Source organism: Pezoporus wallicus, unplaced genomic scaffold (genome assembly GCF_028554395.1).
Source record: "Pezoporus wallicus isolate ANWC-B61680 ecotype Strahan unplaced genomic scaffold, APGP_CSIRO_Pwel_v1 contig_13621, whole genome shotgun sequence".
Classification (NCBI taxonomy): domain Eukaryota; kingdom Metazoa; phylum Chordata; class Aves; order Psittaciformes; family Psittacidae; genus Pezoporus; species Pezoporus wallicus.
Window position 1 is genome coordinate 2,744 of NW_026635769.1, and position 16,521 is coordinate 19,264.

At 65.8% G+C, this 16,521-nt stretch overlaps 3 protein-coding genes across 4 annotated transcripts; 1 reads left to right on the forward strand and 2 right to left on the reverse strand.

Moving 5' to 3' along the window:
* Positions 1-919: 919 nt before the first annotated feature.
* LOC130593206 (25-hydroxyvitamin D-1 alpha hydroxylase, mitochondrial) lies at positions 920-5,666 on the reverse strand. 2 transcript variants are annotated; one of them, XM_057398173.1, is made up of 9 exons: positions 5,345-5,662; positions 4,982-5,172; positions 4,305-4,501; positions 3,423-3,623; positions 3,187-3,341; positions 2,967-3,118; positions 2,143-2,224; positions 1,870-2,064; positions 923-1,152 (listed from the first exon to the last, which is right to left on the reverse strand). In XM_057398173.1, exons 1-9 carry the CDS (start codon positions 5,561-5,563, stop codon positions 1,039-1,041), a joined length of 1,506 nt encoding a protein of 501 aa, XP_057254156.1. In that variant the 5' UTR covers positions 5,564-5,662; the 3' UTR covers positions 923-1,038. The 2 variants fall into 2 exon arrangements, with proteins under 2 accessions (XP_057254157.1, XP_057254156.1); XM_057398174.1 differs by lacking the exon at positions 1,870-2,064 and having other exon boundaries at positions 920-1,152; positions 5,345-5,666.
* Positions 5,667-6,049: 383 nt separating this feature from the next.
* Positions 6,050-11,356, reverse strand: METTL1 (methyltransferase 1, tRNA methylguanosine). Its single transcript, XM_057398175.1, has 6 exons — positions 11,234-11,356; positions 10,627-10,757; positions 8,935-9,119; positions 7,483-7,596; positions 6,870-6,971; positions 6,050-6,220 (listed from the first exon to the last, which is right to left on the reverse strand). The coding sequence occupies exons 1-6, from the start codon at positions 11,317-11,319 to the stop codon at positions 6,098-6,100; spliced, it is 741 nt and encodes a 246-aa protein (XP_057254158.1). The 5' UTR covers positions 11,320-11,356; the 3' UTR covers positions 6,050-6,097.
* Positions 11,357-14,021: 2,665 nt separating this feature from the next.
* Positions 14,022-15,436, forward strand: EEF1AKMT3 (EEF1A lysine methyltransferase 3). Its single transcript, XM_057398176.1, has 3 exons — positions 14,022-14,332; positions 14,651-14,762; positions 14,981-15,436. Exons 1-3 carry the CDS (start codon positions 14,042-14,044, stop codon positions 15,430-15,432), a joined length of 855 nt encoding a protein of 284 aa, XP_057254159.1. The 5' UTR covers positions 14,022-14,041; the 3' UTR covers positions 15,433-15,436.
* Positions 15,437-16,521: the final 1,085 nt, after the last annotated feature.

Genomic DNA, 16,521 nt, shown 5'->3' on the forward strand with positions numbered 1-16,521 from the left:
TTGTGTCATTGGAGGGGACAGTTGTGTCGTTGTGGAGGGACAGTTGTGTCATTTGGGGGGCAGTTGTGTCATTGGGGGGACAGTTGTGTCATTTGGGGGACAGTTGTATCATTGAGGGGACAGTTGTGTTATTGGAGAGGACAGTTGTGTCGTTGTGGAGGGACAGTTGTGTCATTTGGGGGGCAGTTGTGTCATTGGGGGGACAGTTGTGTCATTTGGGGGACAGTTGTATCATTGAGGGGACAGTTGTGTTATTGGAGAGGACAGTTGTGTCATTGGAGGGGACAGTTGTGTCGTTGGGGGGACAGTTGTATCATTGGGGGGACAGTTGTGTCATTGGAGGGGACAGTTGTGTCATTTGGGGGCAGTTGTGTCATTGGGGGGGCAATTACGTCATTGGAGGACAGTTGTGCCATTGGGGGAAGCTGTGTCATTAAGGAGAGACAGTTGTGTCATTTGGGGGGCAGTTGTGTCATTGGAGGGGCAGTTGTGTCACTGGGGGGGCAGTTGTGTCATTGGGGGGCAGTTGTGTCATTGGGGGGCAGTTGTGTCATTGAGGGGAGACAGTTGTGTCACTGAGGGGAGACAGTTGTGTCATTGGGGGATGGCTGTGTCACTGGGGGACGTCTGTGTCACTGGGGGGGCAGTTGGGTCATTAGTAGGAATAAGGTCATTGAGGTGTGCAGGGTCTGCCCCATGGCACCCTCCTTGGTGCTGGGCCCCACTCAGGACCCCCCCACCCCAAGGGCAGGGTGGGGTGGGGGGTGGAGCTGTGGGGCTGCGTCACCCGTGGGTGCTGCTGGCACGTTGGGGCAGGAACCCATCAACCATCAACACGTGGGGGGGGTGGCTGAGTCACCCCAAAAAGCCACTGGGGGGGGGGAGGGGAGGAAGCACCCAGCCCCAGGATACCCAAAACCACCCTTTAATTGCCAATAAATAGACCTTTAAATAACCAACAATGGTGCCCATCAGGGGGAGATGGGGGGGACAAGGGGACAGGGTCAAGGCCACCTCCAGCCTCTGGCACTGTCCCCGCTACCGGCTGAGGAACTGGAGGTTGATGGTGGCCGCGGGCACGAGCAGGGTGCGGGTCATGGGCCGGACGCGGCTCCCACCGGGCTCCGGTCGCACCTCAAAGCGCAGCAGGATCTGGGGAGCACGGAGGGGGTGAGGGACATGAGGGGACATGGGGAGCCCTTGGAGGCCTGGGGGTACCTGGGAGGTAGTGGGGACAGGGGACACCCTGAGGACCATGGGGAGCACCTTGGGGGACATCAGGAGCCCTAGAGGACAAGGGGTCTTTGGGGACATGGATGGGATGTGATGGGGACACAGATGGGAGGTGGTGGGGATGTGATGGGGATATGGATGGGATGTGGAGGGGACACGGATGGGATGTGGTGGGGACAAGGGATGCCTTGGGGATATGGAGGACCTTGAGAACATACAGAACATCTGGAGAAAATGAGAAGCCCTGGGGGGAGCAAAAGCATCCTTGGGGATGCTGGAGGATCTGGGGCACTATGGGGACACGGGGAACCCTTGGAGACATGGAGGTCCTTGTCCAGGATATGGTTGGGATGTGATGGAGACAAGGGGTACCTTGGGGATGTGGAGGACCTCGGGACCATGAGGGACACGGGAGACTCTTGGGGACATGGGGAGCTCCTGGAGACACTGGGGTCCTCTGGGGACATGGCTGGGATGTGGAGGGGACAAGGGGCGCCCTGGGGATGGGGAGGCCCTCGGGACCACGAGGAGCAGCCTGCGGGGAGCACAGGAGTCCTCGGGGACACGGGAGGACACCGGGGGACGCCGGGACGCGGGGCCATGGGGACGCGGGGGGGATTCGGGTCCGGCCCCGACCTGCGCCAGCGCTTGGTGGATCTCGAGCTCCGCGAGGCGGCGGCCGATGCAGCTGCGTTTGCCGATGCCGAAGGGGAGGGAGGCGAAGGGGTGGCCCGGGGCGCGGCGCAGCCACCGCTCCGGCTGGAAGCGCTCGGGAGCCGCGAACACGCGGGCGTCCCGGGACGCGGCGTAATGGCAGAGGGTGATGAGGGTCTGCGGGGACACGGGCCCGTGAGGGGCGGCGGGGCCGGGGGCACCGGCGCGGGGTGAGGGGCACGGGGACGCTCGCACCTTGCGTGGCACCAGGTATTCACCCACACGGATGTCGCGGTCGGGAATGACGCGGGCATTGGCGGGAATGACGGGATAGAGCCTGGGGGGCGGAGACGGCACCGGGGTCACCGCGGCCACCCCTGTCCCCGTCTGCATCCCCACCTTGTCCTCATCTTCACCCTGTGCTCATTCGCCGTCTCCATCCCTGTCACATTCCCATCTTCATCCCCACCACCAACCCAGTCACCACCCTCATCCTCATCCCTATCTTCATCTTCATTCACATCCTTGTCCTTGTTCTCATCTTCATTCTTGTCCTGCGTTCATCCCTGTCTCCATCCCTACCACCGTTCCTGCCCCACCCTCATCCCTATCTTCATTCCCATCCCTCCCCTCACCCCCTTTTCCATCCCCATCCTCATCCCTGTTCTTGTCCCTATCTTCATCGCTATCTCTATCCTTGTCCCCTCTGTTCATTTGTCTTAATCCCCACCACCATGCCCATCCCAACCCCTATCCTCATCCCTATCCCTATCTTCATTTTCATCCCTATCCTTGTCTCTGTCCTCATCTTCATCCTTATCCTGTGTTCATCCCTGTCTCCATTCACACCCCTCTCCTCATCCCCACCCTCCTTCCTGCCCCCATCTCTGCCCTGTCCTTATCCTTCTTCCTGTCCTCATCTTCACCCTTGTCCCCTCTGTTCATCCCTGTCTCCATCCTCATCCTCACCCATTTTCATCTGTATCCCCCTCCTTATCCTTGTCCCCTGTGTTCATCCCTATCCCATGCCCTGTTCACTCCCATCCCTTTCCTCATCCTCATCCCTCTCCCATCCCCACCTGAGGGTCTCCTTGACCACAGCCCTCAGCAGGGGCACGCTGCCCACAGCGGTGCCGGTGGCGGCGGCGGCGGCGAGCTCCCGGTGCAGCGCCGCCTGCACGCCTGGGTGCTGCGCCAGCTCGTACAGGCTCCAGGACAGGGTGCTCGAGATCTGCGACATGAGGGGGCTTCAGCGGGACCCCACGGGGCAGGGGGCACAACCCCACGTCCTCCCCTCACCGTGTCCACCCCGGCCAGCAGCAGCTCCGTGACGTTGCCGTAGATGCTCTTCAAGGGCACCTGCTCCCGCGCGAGGTGGTCGGTCAGGCACGTCCCCTGCTCCGCGTCCCGGTGCCCGCCCGCCTCGGCCACGCGCCGGTCGATGTGGCGCTTGGCTGGGGAGGACCAGCACCCATCAGCATCCCCATGGCCGTGGGGCATTGCCTGGCCCCACGTCCCCCCCCACGGCCGCTCACCGAAGGCGAACATGTAGTCCCAGGCCTCGCAGAAGGTGTCCCACGGCTTAGGGAAGAGGCGGAGCAGGGGCTTGGGCATGGCCATGGTGAGCAGCGTCATGACGAACATGGTGTTGATGGAGCGGATGAAGGTCTCGGTGTCCCGCGGCACCTCCGGTTCCAGGCAGCCCAGGCGGGAGGCGAACAGCACAGAGGAGATGCCTGGGGGGGTGAAGGGGGTGACTCGGGGAGCTGCAGGACACTGGGGGACATGAGGAACATCCTGGGGAAGACAGAGGGGGCCTTGGGGACATGGATGGGATGTGGCGGGGATAAGGGGTGCCTTGGGGCATGGAGGGCATCAGGAACATTGGGAGCACTCTGGGGAACAGGGGGAGCCCGGGTGGGGGGGGGGGAATGGGACAGGAGAGTCTCTGGGGACATTGGGAGATCTAGGTGTAACGGAGACACATGGAACACCATGGGGGACATCAGGAGTTGTTGAGGACATAGATGGCATGTGCTGGGGACAAGGGGTGCCTTGGAGGACACCAGGAACATTGGGAACACCCTGGGGAAGAGGGGAAGCCCCGGGCGGGGACAGGAGAGTCCTTGGGGACATTAGGAGGCATGGAGTGCCATGGAGACATGGGGAGTCTGTGGAGGACATGGAGAGGATATGGTGGGTACAGGGGGCACCTCGGGAACATGGGGGACATCAGGAACCCTGGAAGATACGAGGAGTCCTTGGGGACCCTGGGGGACATGGGGGTGTTTGGGGATGCGGTTTGGATGTGGTGGGGACAAGGGGGAGCTCGAGACCATGAGGAAGACCTGGGTGGGGGGGGCACAGGAGAGTTCTTGGAGAGCCCCGGAGGGGTCTCACCCGGGTCCCCCCCTCACCTTCCAGGCCGAACCTGTAGAAGTGGGTGCCGAGGTCGTGCACGAGGTGCTGCGGGTTCCCATCGCGCTGCAGCTGCAGCCGCTGCACCAGGTCCCCGACCACCGCGGCCACCGGCCCCGAGAAGGACTCGGCCACGCGCGGGCGCAGCAGCAGCCGCCCCAGGAGCCGGCGCAGCCGCTGCCACTCCTCACCCTCCCTGCGACAGCGACATGGGGGGATATGGGACAGGGGATATGGGACAGGGATACAGGATGGGGGATATAGGAGAGGGTTAAGGGAGGGGGATATGGGACAGGGGTATGGGATGGGGGATATGGGACAGGGGCATGGATTGGGGGATATGGGATGCAGGATATGGGACATGGAGGGACACCACGGGGCTGGGGGTGATCACAGGGTTGGGGGGCTGAGCACTGTGTGTGTGGGTCTCGGGCTCCCTCCCCACACCTCTGCCCCACGGTTACTCACATCCGGGGGGACTGATTCATGCCTGAGTCACCCCCAGCCCGTCCCGCCCGGCTGTGCCCCACGGGTGGGGGGGGGAAGGGAGCTCCACAGGGCTCAGGGATATCCCAGAGACCCCCGGCTTTATGTGCAGCCCCACAGCTCTGTGCTCAGACCCATGGACCCCCATGGTCACCCCCAGACCCCCATGGGCACCCCCAGCCCTACTCACGCAGTGAGCAGCCCATACGCGTGCCCACGGCATTCCCGGTAATCCTTCCATGAGGAGAGGTGGGAGCGGACTGGGAAGGGCCCCTCCTGGCGCAGAACCTGCTCGATGAGCCCGGCCTCGGCCACATGCACGGTCAGGATGGGCCCAAAGGCGGCTTTCCAGAGCGGCCCATAGCGTGCCCGGCCCTGCACCTGTGGGAATGCCGCTTGGAGCAACTGGGATGGGATCGGGATCCCCCTTCTCCACTCGTAGCCCCACGCCAGTGGCACTGGGGTCCCCTCCAGCTCCTCCAAGCCCCGGACCGCAGGCTTAGGGCGCCCTTGTCCCCTCGGAGCCCCCGCAGCCCAGCCCGGGTCCCGTTACCTGCAGCTCGTGCAGCCTCCGCAGTCCCCCGCGGCACAGCAGCTCGTACGTGAAGGCGGCGGGGCTGGGCCCCGGCATCTCGGCCAGGCCCCGGGGGACAGCGGCGGGACCGGGGCCTCTGCGCAGCTCGGGCAGGGAGCGGAGGAGCCGCGCGGCGCGGGCGGGCAGGGGCGGCCCCGGGGCCATGGCGGGGACGGGCCTCGACTGAGCCGCGGGCATCGGCCGGGACCTTTATAGGCGCCCACGTGGAGCGGGCGAGGCCACGCCCCCTTTTGGCGCCAAACACCGCCCCCTTCGCGGCAAACCACACCCCCTTCCCCGTGCGGCCGCGCCCTCCGCGTCCAAGCACCGCCCCTTTGCTCTCAAACCCCGCCCATTCACTGGGTTATTTGCATACTGCACCTCCACGGGCCAATCAGAGCGAGGCAGGGGGCGGTGCGATCCGGTGGGCGGGGCTATGCGTGGGCTCCACCGCGGGGCACGCTCGCACCCGGGTCCCCCTCCCGCTCCCAGCGCCCCCGGGGCGGAGCCTCGCAACCTCCCCCCCGCCCCCCCCGGTTCCCGGGAAGCGCCGGTTGCGACACCGGTTGGGCCGGTGGAAACCCCCCCCACCCCCCCGGGGGTTTCCGTGTCCCGGCTCCCCCCCCCCGGTAATCCCCACCCGCGGGGTGCGGAAATAGCGGGGGGAGGGGAGAGACCGAACCGTGGGAGACAACAGCGGGTTTATTACGAACGGGGGGGTCCCGGGGTGGGTCAGGCACCGGGAGGGTCCGGGAGGCGGCGGAACACGGCGGGGAGCGGGGCCCGCCCCCCCCGCTGTGCCCGGCACCCCTCCTCGGTCACCGTGCCCAGGAGCGACAGCAGCGGGTCCGAGTCCTGGGGGGGAAGAGGGCAACGATGGGGACCGGGGTCCTGTGACCCTCCCGGTAACCCCCAGTGCACCCCGCAGAGCTCCCAGTAGCCCCCTCCTGCTTCCCTGTAGCTCCCAATGCCCCTCCATGGGCTCCCAGTTTTCTCCCAGTACCCCTCCCATGAACTCCCAGTAGCCCCCAATGCCCTCCCATGCATTCCCAGTGCTCCCAGTGTCCCTCCATGTGCTCCCAGTGCCCCCCCATGTGCTCCCAGTGTCCCCCCAGGCGTTCCCAGTGCTCCCCCATGTGCTCCCAGTGCCCCCCCCATGTGCTCCCAGTGTCCCCCCAGGCGTTCCCAGTGCTCCCCCATGTGCTCCCAGTGTCCCCCTAGGGGTTCCCAGTGCCCCTCCATGTGCTCCCAGTGTCCCCCCCAGGCATCCCCAGTGCTCCCAGTGCCCCTCCATGTGCTCCCAGTGTCCCCCCCAGGCGTTCCAAGTGCTCCCAGTGTCCCTCCATGTGCTCCCAGTGCCCCCCCCCATGTGCTCCCAGTGTCCCCCCAGGCGTTCCCAGTGCTCCCCCATGTGCTCCCAGTGTCCCCCTAGGGGTTCCCAGTGCCCCCCCCATGTGCTCCCAGTGTCCCCCCAGGCGTTCCCAGTGCTCCCAGTGCCCCTCACCAGCTGGCCCAGCGGCACCTCCTCGAACAGCGGGTGCTCCCTGAAGTGCGTCACCATCCACTGGTGCAGCTCAGGCACGTCCGTCACCGTGTACACCAACCCCTGGGACACGGAGTCACCGTGTGCTTCATGGGGACATCCCAGGTTGTCCACTGTGACCCCAGGACAGGGACATTCGGGGCAGGAAAAGGGGTTGGGAACACTGGGGGGACCCAGGGGGGATGTGGGTGTCCCTTTGTGGTCCCACGGTGTCCTGGTGTGCTCCCAGTGAGCTCCAGAGGGGTCCAGGGACCTCCAGGGGGTTCTGGTGTTCAATGGGGTGGCCAGGGTGGGTCCCGGTGCTGGGGGGGTGTGGAGGGTGTGTCCTGGGGGGCGTTCCCAGTGCTTGGGGAAGGTCCTGGTGCCCCAGGAGGTTGTGGGGGGTCCTGGTACCTCAGTGCTTAATGGGGGTGTCCCAGTGCTGGGAGGGGGTCCTGGTACTGGGAGGGTCCCAGTGTTTGGGGGGGGGGTGTCTCAGAGCACAGGGGGGTCCTGGTGTCTGTCCCAGTGCTGAGGGGGGTTCCCAGTGCTCAGGAAGGGGGGGTCCCACTGCCGGGGGGGTCCCTCTGCTCACCCCTGGGCGCAGGACGTAGCCGTACTCAGCCAGCAGCGCAGGGCTGATGATTCTCCACTTGTGCTTCGTGCGCTTGAAGTGGGGGTCAGGGAACAGGAAGAACATGCGGCGGAGCTGGGGGGGCACGGGGGGTCAGCGCCTCACGGGGGAGCCGAGACAGCCCCTGTCATCCCCCCCCCCCCGGGGCATTGACAATGGGGGGAACAGGGTACTGGGGACACCCAGGGCAATGGGTACCCCCCAGTGCCCCCCCCATGAGTTCCCAGTACCTTCAAGTGACATCCCATGAAGTCCCAGTACCCCCCAGTGCCCCCCCATGGGCTCCCAGTATCCCCCAGTGCCCCCCCATGAGCTCCCAGTACATCCCCATGAGCTCCCAGTGCCCCCCAGTATGGCCCCCATGGGCTCCCTGTATCCCCTGGTGCTCCCCCACATGGACTCCCAGTGCCCCCCAGTATGGCCCCCATTGGCTGCCAGTACCCCCATGCCCTGAGGAGGGATCCCAGTACCCCCCATGTGCCTCCCTCCCTACCCAGTGCAACCCCCATGGAATCCCAGTACCCCCCAGTGCTCCCAGGGCCACCCATGGGCAGGGTGCTGGGGGACAGCGGGGGGGGGCAGGGCTCAGGGGGGCACGCAGGGTTCTTTGGGGGGTTCAGGGAGAGTCCAAAGGGTGCCCCGGGGGTTTGGGGGGATGGTATCCTGGAGGTATTGGGGATGGAATTTGGGGTGTCTGGGGTGAGGGCTTGGGTGGGTTTTGGGGTGTCTGGGAGTGCCTGGGGGGTTTGGAAGTGTTTGGGGGTGCGTTTGGGGGGGGCGGGAGTGTCTGAGAGGGCTCTGGAGGTGTTGAGAGGGTTTGGGGGTTGCTTCAGGGCGTTTAGGGGGTGTCTGGAGGGATTGGGGGGGCTTGAGGATGTCTGGGGTGGTTCAGTGATGTTTGGGGGGAGTATGGGGCAGTTTGGGGTGGTTTGGGGGGAGTTTGGGAGGGTTTTGGGGTGGTTTAGGGGGGTTGTGAGGGTTCTGGGGGGGTCTGGGAGGGTTTTGTGTGGTTTTGGGGTGTTTGGAGGAGTTTGTGAGAGTTTTGGAGGTTCTGGGAGGGTTTGGAGATGGTTTGGGGGGAGTTTGGGAGGGTTTTGGGGTGGTTTAGGGGGGTTGTGAGGGTTCTGGGGTGGTTTGTGAGGGTTTTGGAGGTTCTGGGAAGGTTTTGGAGTGGTTTGGGGGGAGTTTGGGAGGGTTTTGGGGTGGTTTAGGGGGGTTGTGAGGGTTCTGGGGTGGTTTGTGAGGGTTTTGGAGGTTCTGGGAAGGTTTTGGAGTGGTTTGGGGGCAGTTTGGGAGGGTTTTGGGGTGGTTTAGGGGGGTTGCGAGGGTTCTGGGGTGGTTTGTGAGGGTTTTGGAGGTTCTGGGCGGATTTTGGGGTGGTTTTGGGGTGTTTCGGGGTCCCTGGGGTCCCACCTGCGCCCTGCGGAAGAAGTGGGGCAGGTGCTTCATGGCGTTGCCCCTCACGCACGCCACGTTCCGGCAACGCGGGGGAGCCCCCGCCCGCAGCGCCCGGATCCGCTGCGCCGTGAACGCGGCCACGCGGGGACGAAGCTCCAGCCCCAGCGCCAGCTCCTGCGGGAACAGCCCCGAGAGCGCCACTGCGGGCACCGGAGCGCGGCCGTCAGAGCCCGGAGAGCACCGGAGCCCATTGGGAGCGATGGAGCCCCCATAGGGAGCACCAGAGCCCCACAGACAGCAATGGAGCCCCCATAGACGGCAATGGAGCCCCCACAGAAAAAAACGGAGCCCCCCATAGAGAGCACCAGAGCCCCATAGACGGCAATGGAGCCCCCATAGAGAGCACCAGAGCCCCATAGCCTGCAATGGAGCCCCCATAGACAAAAACGGAGCCCCCGTAGAGAGCAACGGAGCCCACGCAGAGGGCAACGGAGCCCCCCGAGACAGCACAGGAGCCACATAGACAAGAATGGAGCCCCCATAGACAGCACCAGAGCCCCCTAAACACAGCCACGGAGCCTCTAAACACAGCCATGAAACCCCTAAATACAGCCATGGAGCCCCTAAACACAGCCATGAAACCCCTAAACACAGCCATGGAGCCCCCTAAACACAGCCATGGAGCCCTAAACACAGCCATGGAACCCTAAACACAGCCATGGAACCCCTAAACACAGCCATGGAGCCCCTAAACACAGCCATGAAACCCCTAAACGCAGCCATGAAACCCCTAAACGCAGCCATGAAACCCCTAAACGCAGCCATGGAGCCCTAAACACAGCCATGGAGCCCTAAACACAGCCATGGAGCCCCTAAACACAGCCATGGAACCCCTAAACACAGCCATGAAACCCCTAAACGCAGCCATGGAGCCCTAAACACAGCCATGGAGCCCCTAAACACAGCCATGAAGCCCCTAAACACAGCCGTGGAACCCCTAAACACAGCCATGGAGCCCCCTAAACACCTCCATGGAGCCCTAAACACAGCCATGGAGCCCCCTAAACACAGCCACGGAGCCCTAAACACAGCCATGGAGCCCCTAAGCACAGCCATGAAACCCCCTTAACACCGCCATGGAGCCCTAAACACATCCATGGAGCCCCCTAAACACAGCCATGAAACCCCTAAACACAGCCACGAAACCCCCTTAACACAGCCATGGAGCCCTAAACACAGCCATGGAGCCCTAAACACAGCCGTGGAACCCCTAAACACAGCCATGGAGCCCCTAAACACAGCCATGGAGCCCCCTAAACACAGCCGTGGAGCCCCTAAACACAGCCGTGGAACCCCTAAACACAGCCATGAAACCCCCTAAACACCGCCATGGAGCCCTAAACACAGCCGTGGAACCCCTAAACACAGCCATGGAGCCCTAAACACAGCCATGAAACCCCTAAACACAGCCATGGAGCCCCCTAAACACAGCCATGGAGCCCAAAACACAGCCATGGAGCCCCCAAACATCAACACAGACCCCAAATCCCCTGGCATCGACCCTCAAACCCAACTCCAGCCCCTGACCCCCAAACCCCAACCACGGCCCCCCCAACCCTGGCACCTGACCCCAACTCTGGACCCCGACCCCCCCACCCCCCAGGGTCCCAGACCCCCCCCCCCCATAGCCCCCGGTGGCCCCCTCACCCAGCAGCCCCCCGTAGCCGCAGCCCACATCGAGGGTCTCCACGCGGGGCGGGGGCTGCCCCGGGGGGGCGTCGGGCGGGAAGAAGTCCGGGAACAGCGCGGCCCAGTCCATGTCCTGCGGGCGGGCGGGGCTGCGGGGACACCGCGGTTACCGGGGGCGAGCGCACCGGGGCGGGGGGGGAACCGGCAGGGTCCGGTCCGGGGTTATCGGGGGAGGCGCACAATGGGGGGGGGGGGGGGATGATCGTAGATTGGACCCCGGTGGGGTCCGGTCCGGGGTCACCGGTGGGGTACGGGGAGGGACCTGGGGAGTCACTGGGGTGCTACCGGGAGGGTAACGAGGGGCTCCCGGGGATAACCAAGGTGTTACCGGTGGGGTCCCGGGTGTTAGCGGGGTTACTATAGGGTCACCGGGGGGTGTTATCGGTGTTACTGGGGGGTCTCAGAGGTTCCCGGTGGGGCTCCGGTGGGGTTCCCGGGGCTGTTCCCGGGGGCTATTCCCGGTGGGACTCCCGGTGGGGTTCCCGGGGCTGCTCCCGGGGCTGTTCCCGGTGGGGTTCCCGGGGCTGTTCCCCGCGGGGCTCCCGGCGGCTCCTCCCGCACTCACTATCGCAGGGTGTGATCCGCCAGCGGGTTCGAGTGCGCGCGCTGCCGGTAGAACCGCTTCTGCGGCGGCGCCACCGGCTCCGCCATGGCCGCACCGGAGCGCAGCGGCACCCGCGGGCGCACGGAACCGACGTCACCGCGCGGCGCCGATCAGTGACGTAAACAACGCGCCCGCTGGCCCGGGGTGGGCGTGGTTGTGGTGGTGGGTGGGGCTCCAAAAAGCCACGCCCCCAGTGCCCCCTATTGACCTCCATTGACCCCAAGGGCCTTCAGTGCCCCCCAAGTGACCCTCCCCAGGGCTCCCAGTGCCCCCCAGTACCCCTCTGAGCCCCCATGCCCCCCCAGTGCCTCTCATTGACCCCCTCCAGTGCCTCCCAGTGACAACCCAGTGCCCCCTGGTCACCCCCAGTGCCCCCATTGCCCTCCAGTGCTTCTTAGTGACTCCCCCCACTGCCCCCCCGAGCCCCCAATGCCCCCCCAGTGTCTTTTAGTGACCCCCTTCAGTGCCCTCCCAGTCACTTCCTGTGTCCCCCAGTGCCCCCCCCAGCCCCCATTGCCCTCCAGTGCCTCTGACTGACACCCCCCCCTCCACTGCCTCCCATCCCCCCCCCCCCCCTAACCCCCCCCCCCCCCCCCGAAATTCTTTGGGGATTTCAGGCTCTGACGAAGCCGGTTTCTGAGAAAGCCCCGGGGGGGGAGGAGAGGGGAAGATCCCGGGGGGGGGGTGGGGGGGGGTTGAGCAACTCGGGGCTGGACCCGCCTGACCGGAGCCTTCCAGGAACCTTGCGGGGGGGAGGGAGGGAGACTCGGGAATCAACCCCCCCCCGACCTCCCTCGGGTGCCCTGACCCCCCCCTAGGGTGCTACAAGCATTAACTGGGTGATGAAGGCCCCGGGGGGTCCCGGTTGCTCATTACCCCCACGAGGGGGTCACCCCCCACCCCATCCCCCCCCTCCCCGGTTACTGTTTATCCGGGTCATGTGGGCTCCGGGCACAAGGAATGGGGCTGGGATGGGGGGGTCCCGTGTGTGTCCTCAGGGGTGGGGGCAGGACACATGGGATAGGGACACCGGGGCAGGGACACAGTGACCAGGGACATGGGGGTCAGGGACACTGTGACCACTGACACTGGGGACAGGGGCACCGGGAGCAGGGATACCAGGGCTATAGACACCAGTGTCAGGGACACTGGGTGAGGGATGTGGGGCCAGGGACGCCTGCCCCACACTGACCAAAGACAGCAAGACCAGAGGTGCTGGGATCAGGGACACTGGGGCTGGGGACATCAGGGTCAGGGACACCAGGACAGAGACACCAAGGACGGAGGTGTCGGGACCAGGGACACCAGGACAAGGACACCATGACCAGGGACACCAGGGTCAGGGACACTGGGATCAAGAACGCTGGGATCAGGGACACTGGCGCTGGAGACATCAGGGTCAGGGACACCAGGACAAGTCCACCATGAGCAGGGACACCAGGTGAGCAGCACTGGGTAAGGGACACTGACCGGGGACACAGGGGCTGGGGACACCAGGCCTGGCTCCAGGCCCCTGCCAGGGACAGTGTCCCAGTGGTGACACTGGCGTTGATGGGACAGGGACAGGAGCAAGAGGACAGGGGGCGGCACCAGAGTGAGACCATAGGACAGGGAGTGGTGGCCTCCGACAGGGACAGGGATGAGACTGGGCTGGCTGGGAGGAAGTGACACTGAGGATGGGAGTGGGAAGGGATGGAAACGGGGACAGGGAAGGGATGGGGAGAGGGAAGGGATGGGGAGAGGGAAGGGATAGGGAGAGGGATGGGATGGGGACAGGGAAGGGATGGGGACAGGGAAGGGATAGGATGGAGACAGGGATGGGATGGGGACAGGGAAGGGATGGGATGGGGACAGGGAAGGGATGGGGAGAGGGAAGGGATGGGGACAGGGATGGGATGGGATGGAGACAGGGATGGGGACAGGGAAGGGATGGGATGGGGACAGGGAAGGGATGGGGAGAGGGAAGGGGAGAGGGAAGGGATAGGGACAGGGATGGGATGGGGACAGGGAAGGGATGGGGACAGGGAAGGGATGGGGACAGGGAAGGGATGGGATGGGGACAGGGAAGGGATGGGGAGAGGGAAGGGGAGAGGGAAGGGATAGGGACAGGGATGGGATGGGGACAGGGAAGGGATGGGGACAGGGATGGGATGGGGACAGGGAAGGGATGGGGGCAGGGATGGGATGGGGACAGGGAAGGGATGGGGACAGGGATGGGATGGGGACAGGGAAGGGATGGGGACGGGGAAGGGATAGGGACGGGGATGGGATGGTACGGGGACAGGGATGGGATGGGGACAGGGAAGGGATGGGGACAGGGATGGGATGGGGACAGGGATGGGATGGGGACAGGGAAGGGATGGGGACGGGGAAGGGATAGGGACGGGGATGGGATGGTACGGGGACAGGGATGGGATGGGGACAGGGAAGGGATGGGGACAGGGATGGGATGGGGACAGGGAAGGGATGGGGACGGGGAAGGGATAGGGACGGGGATGGGATGGGGACAGGGAAGGGGTTGGGACTGATGGGTGGGACAAGGAGTGCCCTGGGGCCATCGGGAATGGGGACACTGGGATAGGGCTTGGACCCATGTGGGGACATTGGAGATGGAAGAGGGAACACAGGGAACGGGGACACCGGGTGGACGCGGGGACACCACCGAGGGGTAGGCGGAGCCTCAGACCCCGCCCCTCGGGGGGGGGGCGTTTCCAGCTCTGACCAATCACGGAAGGGGCTGCTACTTACGGCCCCGCCCTCCCCGCCAAAATGGCTGCGCCCGCGCGCCACGTGGGTGCCGGGACCCGGTGGGAGACGGCGGCGGGAGGGGAAGGAGGAACTGAAACGGAAGGGGAATGGGAAGGGGAAGAGGAAGCGGAAGAGGAAGCGGAAGGGGAAGAGGAAGCGGCCGGCGCGCTGCGGGCCGTGTTCCCCCGCGACCCCGCGCTCTTCGCTGACACGTTCCCGGTGCTGCGGCGGTTCCGGCTCTGCGGGCGCGTCCTGCGCATCGCGCAGCACCACGGGCCGCGCCTCGGGCTGGCGGCCAACGTCTGGGAGGCGGTGGGTGGGGGGCACCCGGGAATGGGGAGCACGGGAGGGACTGGGAGAGGGCACTGGGGGAGGAGGCGCTGGAGATGGGGGCTTCCCTGGGAGGGGACTCTCGGGGCGGTCCCTAATGGAGACTGGGGGGAGGGCACTGGGATGGGGGAGGGATCCCTGAGGATGCCCAGGGAATGAGGGATCCACCCCCCGGGGGGGCTGTGGGTGATGCCGGGGGGGGGGCGGGGAGGGTTTGGACTGCCCTCCTCCCACCCCGCTCATCCCCTCAACTCCCCCATTCCCGTTCCCCCCCTCCAATCCCCTTCCGTCCCCTCCCAGGCGCTGGCCCTGGCCCGGTTCCTGGAGCAGCAGCGCTTCGAGTTCCGGGGCCGGTCCGTGATCGAGCTGGGCGCCGGCACCGGCATCCTCGGCATCCTGGCGGCGATGCTGGGTGCGCACCGGGAACGGGGGCACCCATGGGGCTGGGAGGGAGGGGTCATGTACACCCCGCCCCCCCCCTTCCCTGCCCATTGGAACTGGTAGCAAGTCACTGCTTATTGGGATCTTGCGGGGGGGGGGGAATGCAGGGGAGCTCTGGGGGACGCAGGGGTTTGGGGGTGCACAGAGGAGGTTGTGGGGTGCCCCTCTTTAAACCGCCCCCTCGTTCAGGAGGTGACGTCACCATCACGGACCGCCCGGTGGCGCTGGACCAGATCCGGGAGAACGTCCGGTTGAACTTCCCGGGGACCGGGACTCGGCCACGGGTGCGGGCGCTGGAGTGGGGCCGAGACGAGGACTCCTTCCCTCGGGACTTCCAGGTCGTTCTGGGCTCGGACCTCGTCTACGACCCGGCCTCCTTCCCAGCACTGCTGCGGGCACTGCGGCACCTCTGCGGGCCCCGTTCCCGGGCCCTGCTGAGCGCCCGCGCCCGTGGTGGGGACAGCGGCTCCCGGTGCTTCTTCCACCAGGTCCTGCCGCCGTTCTTCCGGGTCCAGCTGCTGTGGCAGGAGCAGGAGCACGACATCGAAATCTATGGAGTGACCTGCCGGGGGGAGGCCGCGGCACCCCCTGTCTGGGGCTCGTGCGGGGAGGGGGGGGACGCTGCAATGGGGGTATCCTGACAATGATTAAATGGTCAACATTTAATGGCTGGGCGGCTGCAGTGCATTTCGGGGTGCAGGTCGGGGGGGGGTGTATAAAAGGGTTGCGGGATGTCTGGTCAAGGCTGGGGGGGGGCTGCATAGGGGATGTTTAGGGGTTGTGGGGGTCTGCCCAAAGCGGAGGGGACTCTAGAAGGGTTGGTGGGGAGCCTGGTCAAAGCTGGTGTGTGGGGGGGGTGTCTCTATGAAGGTCTATTGGGGGCTGCAGGGCCCTGGGGCGGCTGACCAGGTTCTGGGGGAACCTGGTTGGGATCTGGGGGGGTATGGCCAAGGTGGGGGTGTCTAAAAGGGTCCGGGGGCTCTGTGAGGGGCTGGGGAGCCTCTAGAAGCCGAGGGTCAGGGCTGGGGGGGGCGTCTCTGTGCGGCTGCAGTACCTGAGGCTGTTGGGTCGGGTTCGGGGGGTCCGGACGCGCGGGGCGGGCGGGCTTTAGGACCCTGGGTAGCCGCTCCCTCCCTACCCCAGCTCCGTCGCGCTGCGAGTGACGTCACGTCCGAGTCCTGTCCCGCCCTCGGGGGTCGCTCCGCCGCCCGTAGAAGCGGTGTGGTGACGTCATCTCGGCGCGCCGCGGGCAGGGTCCGGGATGCAGCGGGCGGCGCGAAGCGCGGTGTGGGTGAGCGGGGGAGTCGGGACCCCGGTGGGGAGACCCCCCCCCACCCCCCCCGGTCCCGTTCACTCCACCCCCACCCCCGCATTCCCCCCGCGCTGTCCCCTCCAGGCGCTCCCGGCCCGGTTCTTCCGCGCCGCCGCCCCGGTGCTGGCGGCGGACAAGGAGTCGCTGCTGCAGCTGCGGCGCCGCACGGGCTCCTGATCCTGCAGTGCCGGACGCGCTGCAGCGCTGCGGGGACCCGACACAGGTGAGGCCTGTGGGGAGGGGGGGGACACACACCGGGGATGGGGTCGGGAGGGGGCTGTGAAGGCTGGGGGGGGTGGGAGGGGGCTGATCTATGGGTGACTCACCCGGGGCTGTGACACTCCTCATGTGACACCTCCGTGCTGAACCCACACCCTGCTGATTGACCCCCACCGCATCCCAGCGCTCCCCCCATGTG